The 16,005-nt window shown below is 29.6% G+C and overlaps 2 protein-coding genes across 2 annotated transcripts; one reads left to right on the top strand and one right to left on the bottom strand.

Annotated features, from left to right (window-relative positions):
* Positions 1 to 5: 5 nt before the first annotated feature.
* LOC101206039 (pentatricopeptide repeat-containing protein At4g14170) lies at positions 6 to 3,041 on the bottom strand. Its single transcript, XM_004140227.3, has one exon. It carries the CDS (start codon positions 2,933 to 2,935, stop codon positions 434 to 436), a length of 2,502 nt encoding a protein of 833 aa, XP_004140275.1. The 5' UTR covers positions 2,936 to 3,041; the 3' UTR covers positions 6 to 433.
* Positions 3,042 to 7,744: 4,703 nt separating this feature from the next.
* Positions 7,745 to 12,174, top strand: LOC101203070 (cucumber peeling cupredoxin-like). Its single transcript, XM_004140134.3, has 2 exons — positions 7,745 to 8,066; positions 11,407 to 12,174. Exons 1-2 carry the CDS (start codon positions 7,874 to 7,876, stop codon positions 11,922 to 11,924), a joined length of 711 nt encoding a protein of 236 aa, XP_004140182.1. The 5' UTR covers positions 7,745 to 7,873; the 3' UTR covers positions 11,925 to 12,174.
* Positions 12,175 to 16,005: the final 3,831 nt, after the last annotated feature.

A 16,005-nucleotide genomic window follows, 5' to 3' on the forward strand; every position in this document is an offset into this window, starting at 1 on the left:
TAATGTTGCAGGAACTTAAATACTTATCTTATTTCCCATAGAAAGTCTGTCTGCAAGCATATACTTCAAAATGCCCTTAGACTCGCAAAGTTACAAATGAATAGAAGGGAATTTGAACGATAGACATTTTATGTTTTACCACTTTTACAACAATAAATTGACAGTATGATGAGATTGGATTCTTGTACATAGCTACTTTTGAGCTGTTGAGTGCTCACGAAGTAGTACTGAGATGATCTTGAAGTTGCCACCTGCCTATCACGACCTTCCTTGTAATGAGATGAACTTTGAAGCTGCCTATCACAACCTTCCTCGAACGGGATCTGTCTAACAGGTTGTAGTTTTGTGTCCTTGAGTTCTAAGGATTGCCTTCGTCATTCTTAATCATCTTGGATTGTGACTTATGAATTTTTCGTCGGAATAATTTATCGAATCAAACTGATTCTGCTAACCAATCACCTAATTCAAATCCCTCCACTCTCTCTTCAGCCACAAAAGCATGCACTTGGTCATAAATTTGGACCCAACTACAGCCAGGGTTCTTTTTGGCTCCCCTAGACTTCATCAGTTCCCTAATTTTGTTTGCCTCATCCCACCTTCCTGTTTCTGCATATATATTTGAAAGAAGAATATAGTATCCACAATGCTGAGGCTTTAGCTCAAATAAATGTTCTGCTGCCCTACGCCCTAGCTCAACATTTCCATAAATTCGGCACGCACCGAGCAAAGCTCCCCAAATATTTGCATCAGGTGCTATGGGAAGTTGCTGAATAAGCTTTGCTGCCTCTTCTACAAAACCAGCACGGCCGAGTAGATCAACCATACATGTATAGTGCATTTCGGTTGGTTCAAGACGTTGTGCTAACATCTCACTGAAGTATTGCCAGCCACGTTCAACTAGTCCTCCATGACTACAAGCTGACAGAACTGCAATATATGAAACTAAATCATATTGCACAGTGTCATCTCTCATGGCTTCAAACATACTAATTGCAGTTTCCAACTCTCCTATCATTCCATATCCCAAAATCATAGTATTCCAAGAGGCTACATCTTTGAATAGAATTTGGTTAAAGAGTCTACAAGCAATATCAATTCTTCCACATTTTGTATAAAAGTCTAAAAGGGAATTTGAGACAAAAAGATGAGAGTAAAGATGATTTCTTAATGCTACACCATGAACCTCTTTTCCTTGCTTGAGTGCAGCTAGATTTGCACAAGCTGATATGACACCCACAAAAGAAACAACATCAGGCTTCTTACCAAGCAGCCTCATTTCTGAGAACAAATTTAGAGACTGCAAGCAATCGTCAGTTTCAGAATATCCTATGATTAATATGTTATAAGAAACTTCATCTTTACGGGATGTGTTAAAGACATTCCGAGCAGAATGAAGACAACCGCATTTCGCATACATGTCTATCAGAGAATTGGAAACAAACAAATCGGATGTTAGTCCTATACGAACTCCCATGGCATGTATTTCTTTGCCAGGACCAAGGAAACCCAAACGCGCACAAGCAGGAAGAACATTAGTGAAGGTCACTGCATTGGGACATTCACCAGTCTCTTGCATTTGTATAACAAATCTTATCGCTTCCAATGGAAGCCGGTTTAGAGCATAATTAGCGATCATAGCATTCCAAGAAACAATGTTCCTTCTATCCAAGTTGTGGAATATGGTAGATGCCTCAGTTGAATGACCAGATTTCGCATACATATCAATCAGTGAATTTGCAATGAAAATATCAGTTTCTGTTCCCATTCTCATACTGAACCCATGAATTTCTTTTCCTGCTTTGAAACATTCCAGTTCAACCAACACAGGTAGAATGCTCGAAATGGTGACGGAGTTTGGTTGGGCTCCTGCATCGATCATCATCCTGAAAGCATTCAAGGCATCCCAGCAACGACCCTTACAAGCTAGACCATTGATTATTGAATTCCATGAAACTTCATTCTTCTCAACTGTCTCATTAAAAACTTGCCATAAAGCTTTCACACTCCCACATTTCCCGTATGCATCCACAAGTGCATTGCAAGTGGTTACTTGAGAATCCAAACCAACTTTCACACTGTAACAATGAATTCGTCTTGTCATCTCTTCATCTTCAAGCGCAGCAGAAATCGGTAACAGACTAATAACACTCACCAAATTTGGTTTAATCACAGACCTCAAAATCATCCAAAAGTAATAGTTACGAGCCTCCGTATAATCCCCATTAACCGAAAGGAGCCCGATGATCGTATTCCATGAGACGACATCTCTCTCAGGCATTTCATCGAACAACCTTCGCGCATCATTTAAGAACCCACAATTCCCATACAGCATCAACAGGGTATTGCCAACATAAACATCAGTGTCAAAACCCAACTTAAACACAACCCCATGAACCTCCATACCTTTGCAAATATCAAACGAATCAGAACACAACTTGAGAACGAAAGGAAACGTATGGTCATCGAGTTGAACACCGCGTCGAACCATTCTGTTGTACGTCTCGAACCCATCAAACGTCCCATTCCAAGCAATGGAGTGAGCCCGAATCAAGGTATTCCACAGGAACGCAGTGCGGCAATTCTGGAAAGTTTGATTGAAGAGAGAACAAAACGATCCTGGGTGTTGAAACTTGGCGTAATTGAGAATAAGGGAAGCACAAAGTGAAACGCTACGAGGAAGAAAGCCATTGAGAATGCCAAGGGCGTGGACTTGTTTTGTTTGAAGAAGTGATTGAACCTTGGAGCACAGTGTGAGGAGGTTGATGTGAATGTAAGAATTTGGGTCTGTACTGCTGCTTGGAGGAGAGAGTGGGGATTGTAAAGCGGAAACGAGTATGGGTTGAAGGAAATTTCTGTATTGGAATCGAATGATTTGAGAAGGGAATGGGAATGGCAATGGTGAGACGATTGAGCTTCGAATGCAAAACTCTAACATTTAAGGTGAAGAATATGGCAAATTCATGAAAACAAGAGAGCTTGTTGCGGCTGTTGGCCGGCACATAGTGTATTTCGTCGCCGTGCAGCCTGCCAATTACTTTACGGTTAGCTTATGGTGTTCTTAAGGGAAAAAAAGTACGAAATATTACATAGATATTTAAATTTTATTTTAATTATTTTAAAAAATAAGATAGACGTCGATAGACTACTATACATATACGCATTCTAACATATATCAAAATTTGAATGGAGAAAAACAAATTTGAATAGAAAAAAAAATGGTAAATTTATGCACGTTAATAATGCTTATCGATATATTTATAATAAACTTATTATTTTCTCATAATTTTAATCTTTGGTGTTCACATCAAGGTTCTCGAAATCACATAACATTCGGTTGATTTTTGAGTCAAATGCATCATGCATGTGTTATTTATCAAATTTTTGGGCAAGTTGAGTTGAGGGCGAGTACAAGAGAAAGAGAGTTGGTTTGGGCTTTTGACTCGAGCTATCTTTTTCTTGAGGTCCACATGTGTTGTAGTATGTTTCATTCATCTAACGGTGAGGGTTGACGTTGATCTCATTCTTGGTCAAGCTGAGATCAAGTAAGTTCAATTTGGAACTTGACTTGAACTTCCCTCTTTCCATTTTTAATTGAGCCTTATGGTGTTTTTTTTGTTTGATTTTTGACATTCTCTTAAAAAAATAGTTTGCAAACTCCACAAACTTGATTATATTATTAAGCCAAAAATATCCAACAGACATCAATAATAAATATGATCTCTTACCTTCTTTTTAACTATAATTGGAATGAGAGATACAAACTATATTATCTAAAGTAGTGAATCCAAAAATTTTGTTGACGAATGACTTTATAATTCGATAATGTAACCTAAGTTTATATGAGGTTGATCATTAGACTAGCTAGTGGTGTGAGTATTATTTCAGATTTTTAAATATATATTATATAAAGAGTATGAAGTTGAAGGAGCTTCCGGACTTTGAACTTATATTATATCGATGATCTATTGATCCCATAATATAACGTATATTAGCTACGCTATACATACTTTGACTTGTAATAATTTCTTATTTAATATTAAATTTTTTATTTAATAAAATGTAAATGTAAAGTACTTTTAAATTTAGTTAGATATAAGAATATACTCATGTCTTCATGTGGTTCATTATTAGAAGTGCTTTTGTTTATATTATCAAATCTGAAATAGAAAAACATTTACTTTTAAAATAAACATTAATTATTTAAAATAGAATATAATAATAAAACTGCATATCAATCATGTAAGACTTATCATAAAATATACTATTCTAATCGATCTACTTTTACATTTTTAATTAGAGTAAAATTAACAAAAAATATTTATCAAATATAACAAAATTTAAGATCTATAATAGACACTAATAAACAGTGATGAATCTAAAAAAATTATTAATGAAACTTTATAAATTAGTAAAAATAATATGAAAAGAAATATAATACAATAGGACTAGAAGACGTTTTTACCACTCGACTAACTTTTGGTATTAATATTAAATTAGTTATAAAGATCATAAGTCTGAGAGGAAATTTAAGCCTCTTAGACCTATACTAAATCTGTCGATGTTAATAAACTTCTATTTACAAAAGAGGATTCACGTGTTATTGATAAAATTTAAAATTTTATTATATTTTGTACTAACATTTTATAATTTACATTAATTTTTTTGTGTAAAATTAATTTTAATAGTATATATGCGTGTTTCAACTGCTCCAAATAATGGGAGTTGGTGGAAGTAGAAGTGTAGTAATTAAAAATTAAGGAGGTGATTAAGCGACATAATCAGACTTTAACATTCCACTTATAAATATTGAAATATCTTCATATTCTCACAACCGACACCTTTTTTTTTATTTTTTTATTTGCTTTATTTTATTTATTAGATGTTCTTTATTTATTGTTTTATTTTTGGAAAAAAAATATTTATGCTATTCATTCTCTCTCTCTCTCTCTCTTTTATTTTGGAATTTGATTCCCACTCTACTTTACTCACAACAGAATATTTAATTACTTTTTTTGTATTTTTTCCAAGTTAAGATCGTTTGCTTCATTGACTGGTTAACTAGTGAGCAATATAATAGCTTTTTGTTTTTTGTTTTTTGTTTTTTTGAAAATTGGGCAATAGTTCATTGATTATTACCCCTTCTGGATATTATAAATGAGTATCCCTATTTGCACCTATATATAATGTTATATTTTATTGGAAAAAAACAATATCATTCTTTGATAATTAATTCTATATTTATCTTTATAAAGTCTTTTAAAGTTTAGATATATACGAGGGTGGTGGTAGAAGTCTAGAGGTTCGAAACCTTCTTCGACTTTATTCTTTTTCATATAATATATAGAATATATTTTTTTATAAAAAGTTAAAATCGAAGAAAAATATTTCTAGACAATTTTGTTTTTCATCATTTTAATTAATTAAATTTATACATTCGTTTTAATTGAAATAAACGACAAGTTTGAAATTAAATGTGTTAAATTTGTGAGTTATTACTTATTATTGTTGTAAATTGATTTATAAATCGGAATTTATTTAAAATACAAACGTCTAATAATTAATAGGTAAGTACGAAACTCTTTGACACTTTTCATGTTGTAGATCAATACTATCTTTTATTTAATTTCAAGATTGAAGATTGAAGATGAAATTGAACTAATTTGAAGATAAAGATGAAGATTATAATCGTTCCTAACATTTTGGTTGTTAATTTTCACTCGGTAGGTTAAGTATATTAAAAAAATAAAATAATATTATAAGAATATATATAATGAATTAAGATAAATTTTAAAATAAATATTAATAATATTTTGTAGACACTAATAAAAATAGATTTCTATTTTGGTTTTTATAAATTAAAATACACGTGCATTTTGAACACTTATATTAGTAAACAAGATTGTATCAAAATCAGTCCGATAGTAAAACTATCACCCAAACAAACTTTCCTAAAGTTAACCCAAGACCAAGCTTTAAACATATGTTTGTTGGAGGAAAATGATAGACATAACTACCACTCTATTTACCTCAACCAATTTCAATAAATTTTAATCTTGATTAGTTTAAATTTAACATTGAGGAAAAATATTTAAGTTATAACTTACCATACAATAATTAAAATTAAACAAATCCAAAGTATGTATGGACCGAACATAATCCAAAATATGTATTGAAAATACATATCAAGACACCTAATTTAATATAACAAATGATATGATTTCGACCCTAATAAATAAATGAAACGATATAGTTGGTATAAATCAATGTCAAAACCACACTAAAATGACTGTCTCTTATTCTAAATTGAATTATATGATATATTTGTCAATGTTTTACACGTTTATTTTGGTAAAATGTTTCTTCAAACGGAAAGATTTTTAAAATCCCTTGGAAAATGACAAAGGAATATTAACATAACATATATGCATTAGTTAGATACAAACACTTCCTTATGTACTTTTATATATATTGTGAAATGGCAATTTTATTATTTTGACTTAGGGCTCAAAAACAAAATTTTGATACTCCATTTTTTATGTCCCAATATATATTTTATTTTATGCTAGTTTGAATACTGGTATTGGGGTTAACAATGGAAGAAAAAAACACAATATTCGTAGAATTAAAATGAGTTTGTTGGAAGAATAATAAAAACAATACAAACTATTTATATTTTATGATAAAAAAATCCACTATGAACAAAAACTTGTTACACCTTATTTTACCATAAATTGTAAATAGTCGATCTATTTTGTCATTTCTGTCAGCTTTTTGAATTAGAATACAATACAAAATGCATATGGAACGTAACAAATCGTTGGAACAACTTCATTTTGAGATTTTCATCTACACGAACATAGATGGATGAAATTGTCAAGATTTATCAAACGAAACCACGTGTATTGACTTAAAATATAGTTTTATATCCAACTACATATTTTTCCATCCACCTCATTTCACAAAAAAAGCGCACTATAACAAAATTTAAAATCCAGTCATAAACTATAACGTCGTTCAAAATAAATTAAATTCACAGATTTAAGGTTGAGAATGACTTCTCTTGAAATTTGGGCGTGCAAAAATCAGTCAAATCTATCCAATTTGAGAGCAAACATGCTTCATCTCGGTCAAAATGAGCACGGGGTTTACAAATGTCAAACGTTCGGGTTTAGAGTATTTTGGTCATTCGAGAATACCTTTTATTTTTAAAAATTAAAAAAAAAAACCCAAAATCTCAGTGTCGAGGTCGACAGAAATTGACTAATAAAATACAAATTTACGAGTTTTTCTAAAAGTATGTTACTTTTAAAATGTAAAACAAAAAGTGTGTTACTTTTGCCAATTTTCCTTCAACGTGTTACTTTTGCCAATTTTCCTCCAACCTCTTGTTCCACATTTGTTATACTAAAAAAATATTATTAACAAGATATTATAGTAAAAGATACAATCTCTCATTACCACTATATATATATATATATATATATATATAATTTTAGAGGATTTATGAAAATATTTACAAATATAGCAAAATATCACAATTTATAAATGTTAGACCATGATAAACTTAAACATACTACCTATCACGATAGAAAGAAACAATAATCTATCACAATCGAGATTATGATATTTTACTATATTTATTATTATTTTACTTCATTTCATTATATATAAAAATAACAGCAAAAGTGATGATCAGCGAGAGCAATTAGAGGATAAATGAAGGGTATGTTAGCAAATGGTATATAGCTGGCAGCACAAGAGAAGCATGGTATTTCACTAAAGTGAAGACTACATACATCCTCTTCAGCACACCCAAATTTCCTCAGTACTTCTCATTCCCTTCCAATAATTCACAAATCCCTAGAAGAATTTAATGGAACTCAGAAAGTACAAACCTGCCTTCCTCCTCCTCCTCTTCCTCTCCATCTCCGGCCGATCCGCCGTCCACGCCTACAAAAACCACACCGTCGGCGATTCCCTCGGCTGGTTCGACAAATTGGAGAAACCTGCCGTCGATTACCAGGAATGGACCGCCGGTAAAACCTTCGGCCTCGGTGATTTTCTAAGTAAGTTATTCTAATTCCCCTGTTTTCTCTAATTAATCATGCTTCGCAATGACTCTTTGCTCTCTCTGTTAATTCCTGTTTTGATTTCGTAAACTCTCTCTCTCTGGATATTTCGAATTCTCTGTTTTTGATTTTTGATTCATCTTTTCACGAACTTGAAAATTCGGATCGCGGTTTTTCTAAGAACTCGTAAATTTCACGTGATTCGATTTTGTGAATCCTCTCGTTCAAGTTTAGCATCTATGTTTTTGGTTTTGAATTAAAACTTTTATTGCTTATCGTTTTCTCGAAAATGTGTGGTCCTTGTGCAATTTTTCTTGTTGTTTCAATCGATCTCTTTACTTCTTTTTCGTGTGTTTTTCTTTTTATTGTATCGATATAATTCTTACCTAATTAATTAATTTTTGTTAGTTTTCCTCTCTCTCTCTATATATATTGTTTTTACCTTTAGAAAAAACCTCTAAATATAACTTTTGTGTTTTTTTCATCATAAACTATGATAAATTTTAGCATAACAGAAAAAATATCAAACTATTTACCAATATAGTAAAAAAAAAATTGATTGGTAGACACAAATATTCTTGTTTATAATAAATTTATATTCATATTCATCAACTTTTATTAAAAATAATCATTCTATAAACTACTTTTCTAATAGACTTCTATTCACATTTATTGTAACAGTAATTAATAATTAATGACTAAAAAATTATTTATAGTAAATAACTAAAAAATTTATATAGTTTGATCAATAATGTTCTTAATTTTAAAGTACATTTCTTTAAAAAAATTAATTTCATAGTGATTGAGATTATAATAACAAAAACTCAACCAATATTTTAAACAAATCACAATGGAACAAATTTGACTTTGGTACGTCACTTTTTAACCTAACGTGTGAAATTTGGCGGTTTTAAATCATTGATTTGAATAATTTCCACTCATGCAATTACATTGTTATAATCAAATAACAATAATAACGCGATGATGATTTCTATTATTAGCATTAATTCTATACTTTATAATGTTTGCGTCATATCCACACAACCAATTTTAACATCATAATAACTAATAACTTTATTGAGTAACTTTTCTTTGAAGGTTGAATTTTGTATATTTAATATTCTAAATATAAATGTAGTAAGTAAAAAAAAAAAGTACATGGTTTATTTTCTGAAAATGGAGTTTCGATTTTAGTTGGTTTTGGATAGTAAATGGTTGAAAAGAGAAAGTTCAATAATACAAAGAGAAACCCTATTTTGTTTTTAAATTTTTTTATATATATTATCGAAGTCAAAAATTAAAGAAATAAATAAATAGATAGCACCAACCGTACGTACCCCATGTTGTTTTTTTTTCTTGGAGAATGATTTTGACAGCTAAACTAACATGACGGTGCCTATTTCCATATTGATTTTATTCAAATTATAGATTTAATCATCCAACTTTATAGTTCAATGTTATTTTCTTTTTAATTAAAAGCTTAGAACTTTCATTAAACATCGCATTCGAACTTGTATCTTAATTTCATACTAATTTCAAAACTTTAAACATATCATAAATATTAGGAGTAAACATTTGTTGATTATAGTCGATTTTTTTATCAAATCACACATCGAACCAACTAAACTATGGTCGATTTGATATACGTTTAAATTAATCTAGAATAAAAAATTAGTTTGTTAGTTTACTTCCTTAATGAACTTTTTTGATTTAAAATTTTTCGACTATTAATATTGAAATTTTTAAAAATTAATAAAATAAAATAAAATATCTACATGTTATATTATAATATAGAACGACAAAAATCCATAGATTTTTATCACATAGTCTATCAATATTGAATATTAAAATTTGCTATATGCTTAACTTTTTTTTCTGTCAAATTTGATATATTTTTTTTTCACAATTCTTCACTAATATTTTAAAACAAATAAAATGATTTCAATTAGTGGACTAAAACTGTAATTGGACTTTACTTTTTGTTTCTAAATTACATATACAATTTCAAAGTTTTTAAAGATATCGTAAATAGTTTTAATATCAATTTAAATGTTTAGAGGTCTATTAATATTTGAAAAGAAATTGACTACAATTAGTGGACTAAATTTTTAATTTGACTTTATCTTTTTTTAAAAAAAATAAATTTTTTGTTTAATTTTACTTTTTGTTTTTCTAATGTTTGCACCATGCACGCAACTGTGGTATTCTTAAGCTAGCTTGTACCACGTGTTGGGATACAATTGGTTGTTAAAGAGAAATGTCGGCAATGCACATGCATGTGATTGCGTGTCATCCATGTGCCGCTTTGTTGTAAAGCTCTAAACTTCGAATGCCGTAAAAACTTATTTTGATTTTTTTTTAGTACGAAAGTTCATCCCTTAATTTTCTTTGAAGTACAAACATTTAGTGAATTTTTAAATCTTACAAATAATTGTTTGGTTAAATTGCAAATTTTGTCTCGTAGAGATCTAGGTAGGTTGGAATCAATAAAAAAAAAAGTATTTTTCAAAAACTCATTTTTATTTAAATGTTCTTGTTCAACCGCTTAAAATACACTATTTTTCTAAAATATGACATTTTTTAAAAAATAAAACACTTGAGGATGAATTCCATTAAAAAAAAAAAAGAACCTTTTATCAAATTAAAAAAAAAAGAACCTTTTATCAAATTAAAAAAACTAAGTTATAATTTAAAACAATTTTATTACAATTATAGAGACCCCGTTTAATTTTATAGCTTTTGTTTTTATTAGTGTTTGATATCAAATTTTATGTCTACTAAAAAGAAGGTGTTGTGAATTTGAAATATGAAGAATATATTTGATAACTAGTTAGTTTTTTCAGAAATAAGCTAGTAATTCATCAACATTACTTCCCTCTCTAGTCTTAGTTCAAAACAAAAACAAAAAATATAGAGATACTATTGAAAACAAAGTAAGTTTTTGAAAACTAAAAAAAAGTCTATTTTATAAAAATACTATTATTAAAACAAATTATAAGAAAATATATAGAACTAGGAAAAACAAACACACATACACAGAGAAAAAATCACGTAGTTATAATCCAATAGAGTTGAAAGTAATTCATTGATTGTATCAAATTTCATGTCTATTGCGTGGAGAGAGAAAATCGTGAAGTTGAGAAAATTAAAAGCTTTATTTCATAACCCATAATCATTTAGTTTTTATTTTTTTAGTTATCTAATAATCATATGCTTATTTTATTCTTTAGAAAGTAGTAATGCTTAATCTTAATCTTCTTCTTCTTTTGGATAAACTGATTATTTGAGGGTTGAAAACAAAATTTACAAAAACGTTATGATATTCGTTATTTTGCAGTTTTCAACACGGACAACAACCACTCGGTTGTGCAAACATACAATGTCACCACATACAAGCTTTGTGACTACGACGACGCATCAGATCACGATACGACGGAATGGTCTGCCGCTGATCCGTCCGCAACCACTCCCTACCCCGTCACGGTGGCTGTCCCCTTGGTTAAAGAAGGCCCCAACTACTTCTTCTCTGGCAACTACGACGGAGAGCAGTGCCAAAATGGGCAACAGTTCAACATAAATGTCACCCATGGACAGGGCCTCCCTAAAAGCATGAGAGATCCTTCGGAGGAAGCTCCGGCTCCGGTAGTTCCTGACACCGGCGATCAAACCGAATCTGCACCAGACACCATTATCCCTTCCAGCTTCGACAATCCTCGAAACGATGTGGCCGATAATAATAACGATAAGGAATCTTCCGGCTCCAATTCGTTATCGCTTATTTATTGCTTCAAGTTTAATGAGTTTTTGTTCTTGTTAGTTGGTATTGCTTCTGCCTGCTTTTTGTCTTTGTACTGAGTGATTTTGTTTTTATTGCTATATTTATTTTTTATTTAATTGTTACGTTCTTCAATATTCAAATAATGTGGGTTTTCTCTTTTCTTGGTGTTCAAGCAATACATACTATATATATATAGTTAGCTCTATCGTAGGTTTTCCTTAGGGTTTTCTTCACTCTTTTTGTGCATTTATATACAAAATTATATAATGTAATAATGGATTGATCATATAATTGAGAGTGTGAGTACACCATTTTATGTTTTTTTTTTCTCTCTCTCTCTCTACTGGCACCTTCTCTTCAAGGTTTAATCATTTTTCTCAATTTTGCTTTCATTAACACACTATTCTTTGATTTAACATATATTGACTTCATGGAGTTTGTGAGTCAAACAGCCTAGAGTGATCAATAATAATACTTCTTGAATTGTAGGGTTTAAGTTATAGATGCTAATTAATCAATATATGTTTCAAACATTCATGTCTGTTTAATTTAAGATATATGGATATATGTTATTTGTTAAAAAGAAGGATAATACATTTATTTGGGAGGTTATGCCTTTAGAGAAAAAATAGCATATGTATAAGATTACTTGATGTCAAAATTCGTATATATAGAGGAAAATCATATATGGTTTCACGTAATAACAACAGTAAATTTGTTTGATAGAGGAAGATTTAGTACGATCGACCTTATTTGTAAGACTTGCACACCAATGTGATGCTTGACATACAAGTATAAGTAGCAACAATAAATTTGTTTGATAGAGAAAGATTAGTACAACCTTATTTGTAAAACTTGCACACTAGTATGATGCTTAATTGATATACAAGTATGAGTAGTATAAGTGCAATTTGTGGGTGGAAGAATGAACTTATCTTCCTTGGAGTTATGTGGTTATGACCTAGATTATATTGTTAAGATATTGTTTCAAAGTAGCTTAGGAACAATCTCTCCCTGCACAAGGTGTATATCTAATTTCATGTTAGGCAAAGGTTTGCCTCGACTAAGCATGCACCTTCTCCTAGCCCATTTTAGTCCTACTGTGATGCTTTAGGTCGAGACATGCTTCATTAGTTATTTTGTTAATTTTGTTTCGGTTTCGACCAAGGTCGATCGTGTTGATTTGGGCTTCATGACCTGAGTTAATTCTGTTTTGCAACCTTCCCCTAGGATACTTATTTTTGGACAAGTGATCTTGTTATTTTATTGGCTATGTTGCTTACATCCTTATTTTACGTTAAATGTATATTTTTATCTAAAATCACCTATAATATTTAGGAGACCTAAAACGTCATATGGGGATCCTTGCTAGGGTCCGAGGATATATTACATGACACATAGGATCATCCATCATTTATGCCATGTGACGATGTCTTTGTGTAAAATACTTGAATCCCATAGTACATTTTTCTCTAGGCCAACACTTTTGGTCCAATGTATAGCATGTTTTGTGTCAAACTCTTGATTTGATTTTAAAATGCTTTATTAGCTTTTTCTACTGTGGTTGGAGATGAAGGCGAAAACAAGTGTGCAATTAAACCATATAGTTTATTACAAGCAACTTGGAACTACACGTGTGGGGCAGTTTCTTCTTAGAGCTTTCTCCACATTAGACTCTAATAAGAAACGTACCTAGATTGACTTAAAAAAAAATATTTGGTGAAAAAACTAATTTATGTTTAAGCTTTTTTGTGAAAATTATTTAAAATACACTTAAAAAACTATTTTGAGTAGCTTTCAAACCGTTTAATTTATTTCAAAACAATTTATTATTTTTTAATTAGACACTTCAAGATCTAATCCAATTAATTATGTTTTACTTTAGTTACACCCATTCTCTTTCTTTCTTCAATAATTTACAAAATCAATTAATTAAAAGATATATATTCTAACTAAATTAAGAAACTCGAAAATCACCTATTTTAAATATATTTGGTTATTCTTCGAATATTTTAAAATAATTAATATGATTTGCAAAGAAACCTACCATTCTTCTTTCACTATTTCCAAAAAAACAATTGATCACAATGCAGTTGTCTTTACTTTCTTTCTTTGTTTTTTTTATAAATACATTGCACTATATTTAAGGTATACACTATAGTCACCAAAACCACATTTGATTTTTTAATATATTGTAATATATTGAAGGTAATCTACTACCTACATTCATTATTCATAATTTAGGATATGTTGTCTTTCGGGTTATATTTTTAGGATATTTGATTCTTCGAACTCAATCGTTGTCATTTCACAATGCAACACCATATAATCTTAGTAGATTTGTAATTAACATTATTGTTCTCTTTCATTGAAAAGACCATCATATACAATCAACATACCTAGATATATATTAAAACATAAATGATATCATTTCATACAATAAATAGTATGGTATATGGTTGATGAAATCAATATATCACAGTTATGCATCTAATATACACTAAGATACATTATACCCTATATGTTATAAATAATATTAGAGTATATATGTAATATAAATGTGTGATATTAACCTGCATTATATCAGTATATTTTAAATAATAAAGTAAAATAATTTATCATGTAACGTCAAATGAAGAGTGATTTGAAGAGAAAACTAACATAAATAGAAAAAATTGGCTATAACGTTGTTTCTCTCCAAATGCTAAAGAATGAATCTCAACTAATTATTGCAATTACACTGAATATATCTTCCCTCCAACATTAGAAATATTATGGAAATATTCAACCTTCAACGCCGTCGCAAAAAGGTATTTTCAACTAATCCTATTAATGAAAATACTCCAAAATTTGGACAATTTTGAAAATGCATTTAATATCTACATATCCCTTGTTCTTGTAGCGGCATTTGTGGGCTGGACTGAAATGATTTGGATGTATAAATGGGCCCATAAAACTAGAGCCATTAGGTCATTTCTGTGAGTCAAAAGGCCCAATTTCTTCATACTTTTTGAGCTTTTTCTAAATAAATAGGCCCAAATTTTGATTTTTTTTAAATGAATAAAAATAGGTAAGGTTGCAAATTTAGCCATAAAAATAGGAGTAACATTTTTAAAAAATTACAAATATAGAAAAATTTGTCAAATTCTATCAATGATATAAGTCTATCATTGATAGATTATACAAATTTACCGGTGATAGAAGTCTATAAACGATGATTTTGCTATATCTGCAATTTTTTTAAAATGTTGCTATATCATTTATTATTATTTCTAAAATGTTTATCGATTTTAACTACCCATAAAATATATATATATTTGACAAAGGACATGAAAACATGGTTCATTATCTACATACGGAGTTAGAGAAAATAAACTTTAGCTAGTTTTTTAATATACTAATGATAGTTGGAGGATTGTATCTCTAATCTTCAAAAACATAAACCATGTCAATATTAAGTTGGATTTCAAATCTTAACAAATAGAATTAAAAAAATGATAATTTATTTTAAATAACAAAATTACTCATAAATATAGTAAAATATTATAATCTATTATGATAGACCACCACTATCTGTGTTTATCACAAGTTTATTTTGAGTAGATATTTTGGCAACAAATAGTTGTCTATATTAGTTTATCGCGATAAATAGTAGAATGCAATATAAATATTTCGTTCATTTTGTTATATTTGAAAACAATTTCCATTTTTTGTACTATTTATAGGAAATTTCTATGGATAGCAATATATATATATTACAAAACAAAGTCATTCTTTTTAATTGAATATAAAAAGATGGATAGATTTTTGGTACGTTTTTTAAACTGTTTCAATACTGTGTTAATTTTATAATATTTTAGTTAATTTTTTATTTCATCATCTCTCTAAATATTTAAATTTAAATTTTTAATTATTTAACTTAATCTATAGAGTATCGAGTATCGAATATGTTTACGAGCACAAGAGATCTCAATTCAAATCCCCGCCCACTAGTTTAACTTAATAACACATTCTCAGACATAAAAAAGGAAGAAAATTTAAATGGTTAATTAGCAAACAAACTTGAGAAGATTAAACTTCTAAACAATGAAGTGTTAGTCACGTAAATACCTTACCTTTTTCTTCAAGAAAAATCTCACACTCCATAAATATAAAACA

Source organism: Cucumis sativus, chromosome 6, assembly GCF_000004075.3.
Source record: "Cucumis sativus cultivar 9930 chromosome 6, Cucumber_9930_V3, whole genome shotgun sequence".
Taxonomy (NCBI): Eukaryota; Viridiplantae; Streptophyta; class Magnoliopsida; order Cucurbitales; family Cucurbitaceae; genus Cucumis; species Cucumis sativus.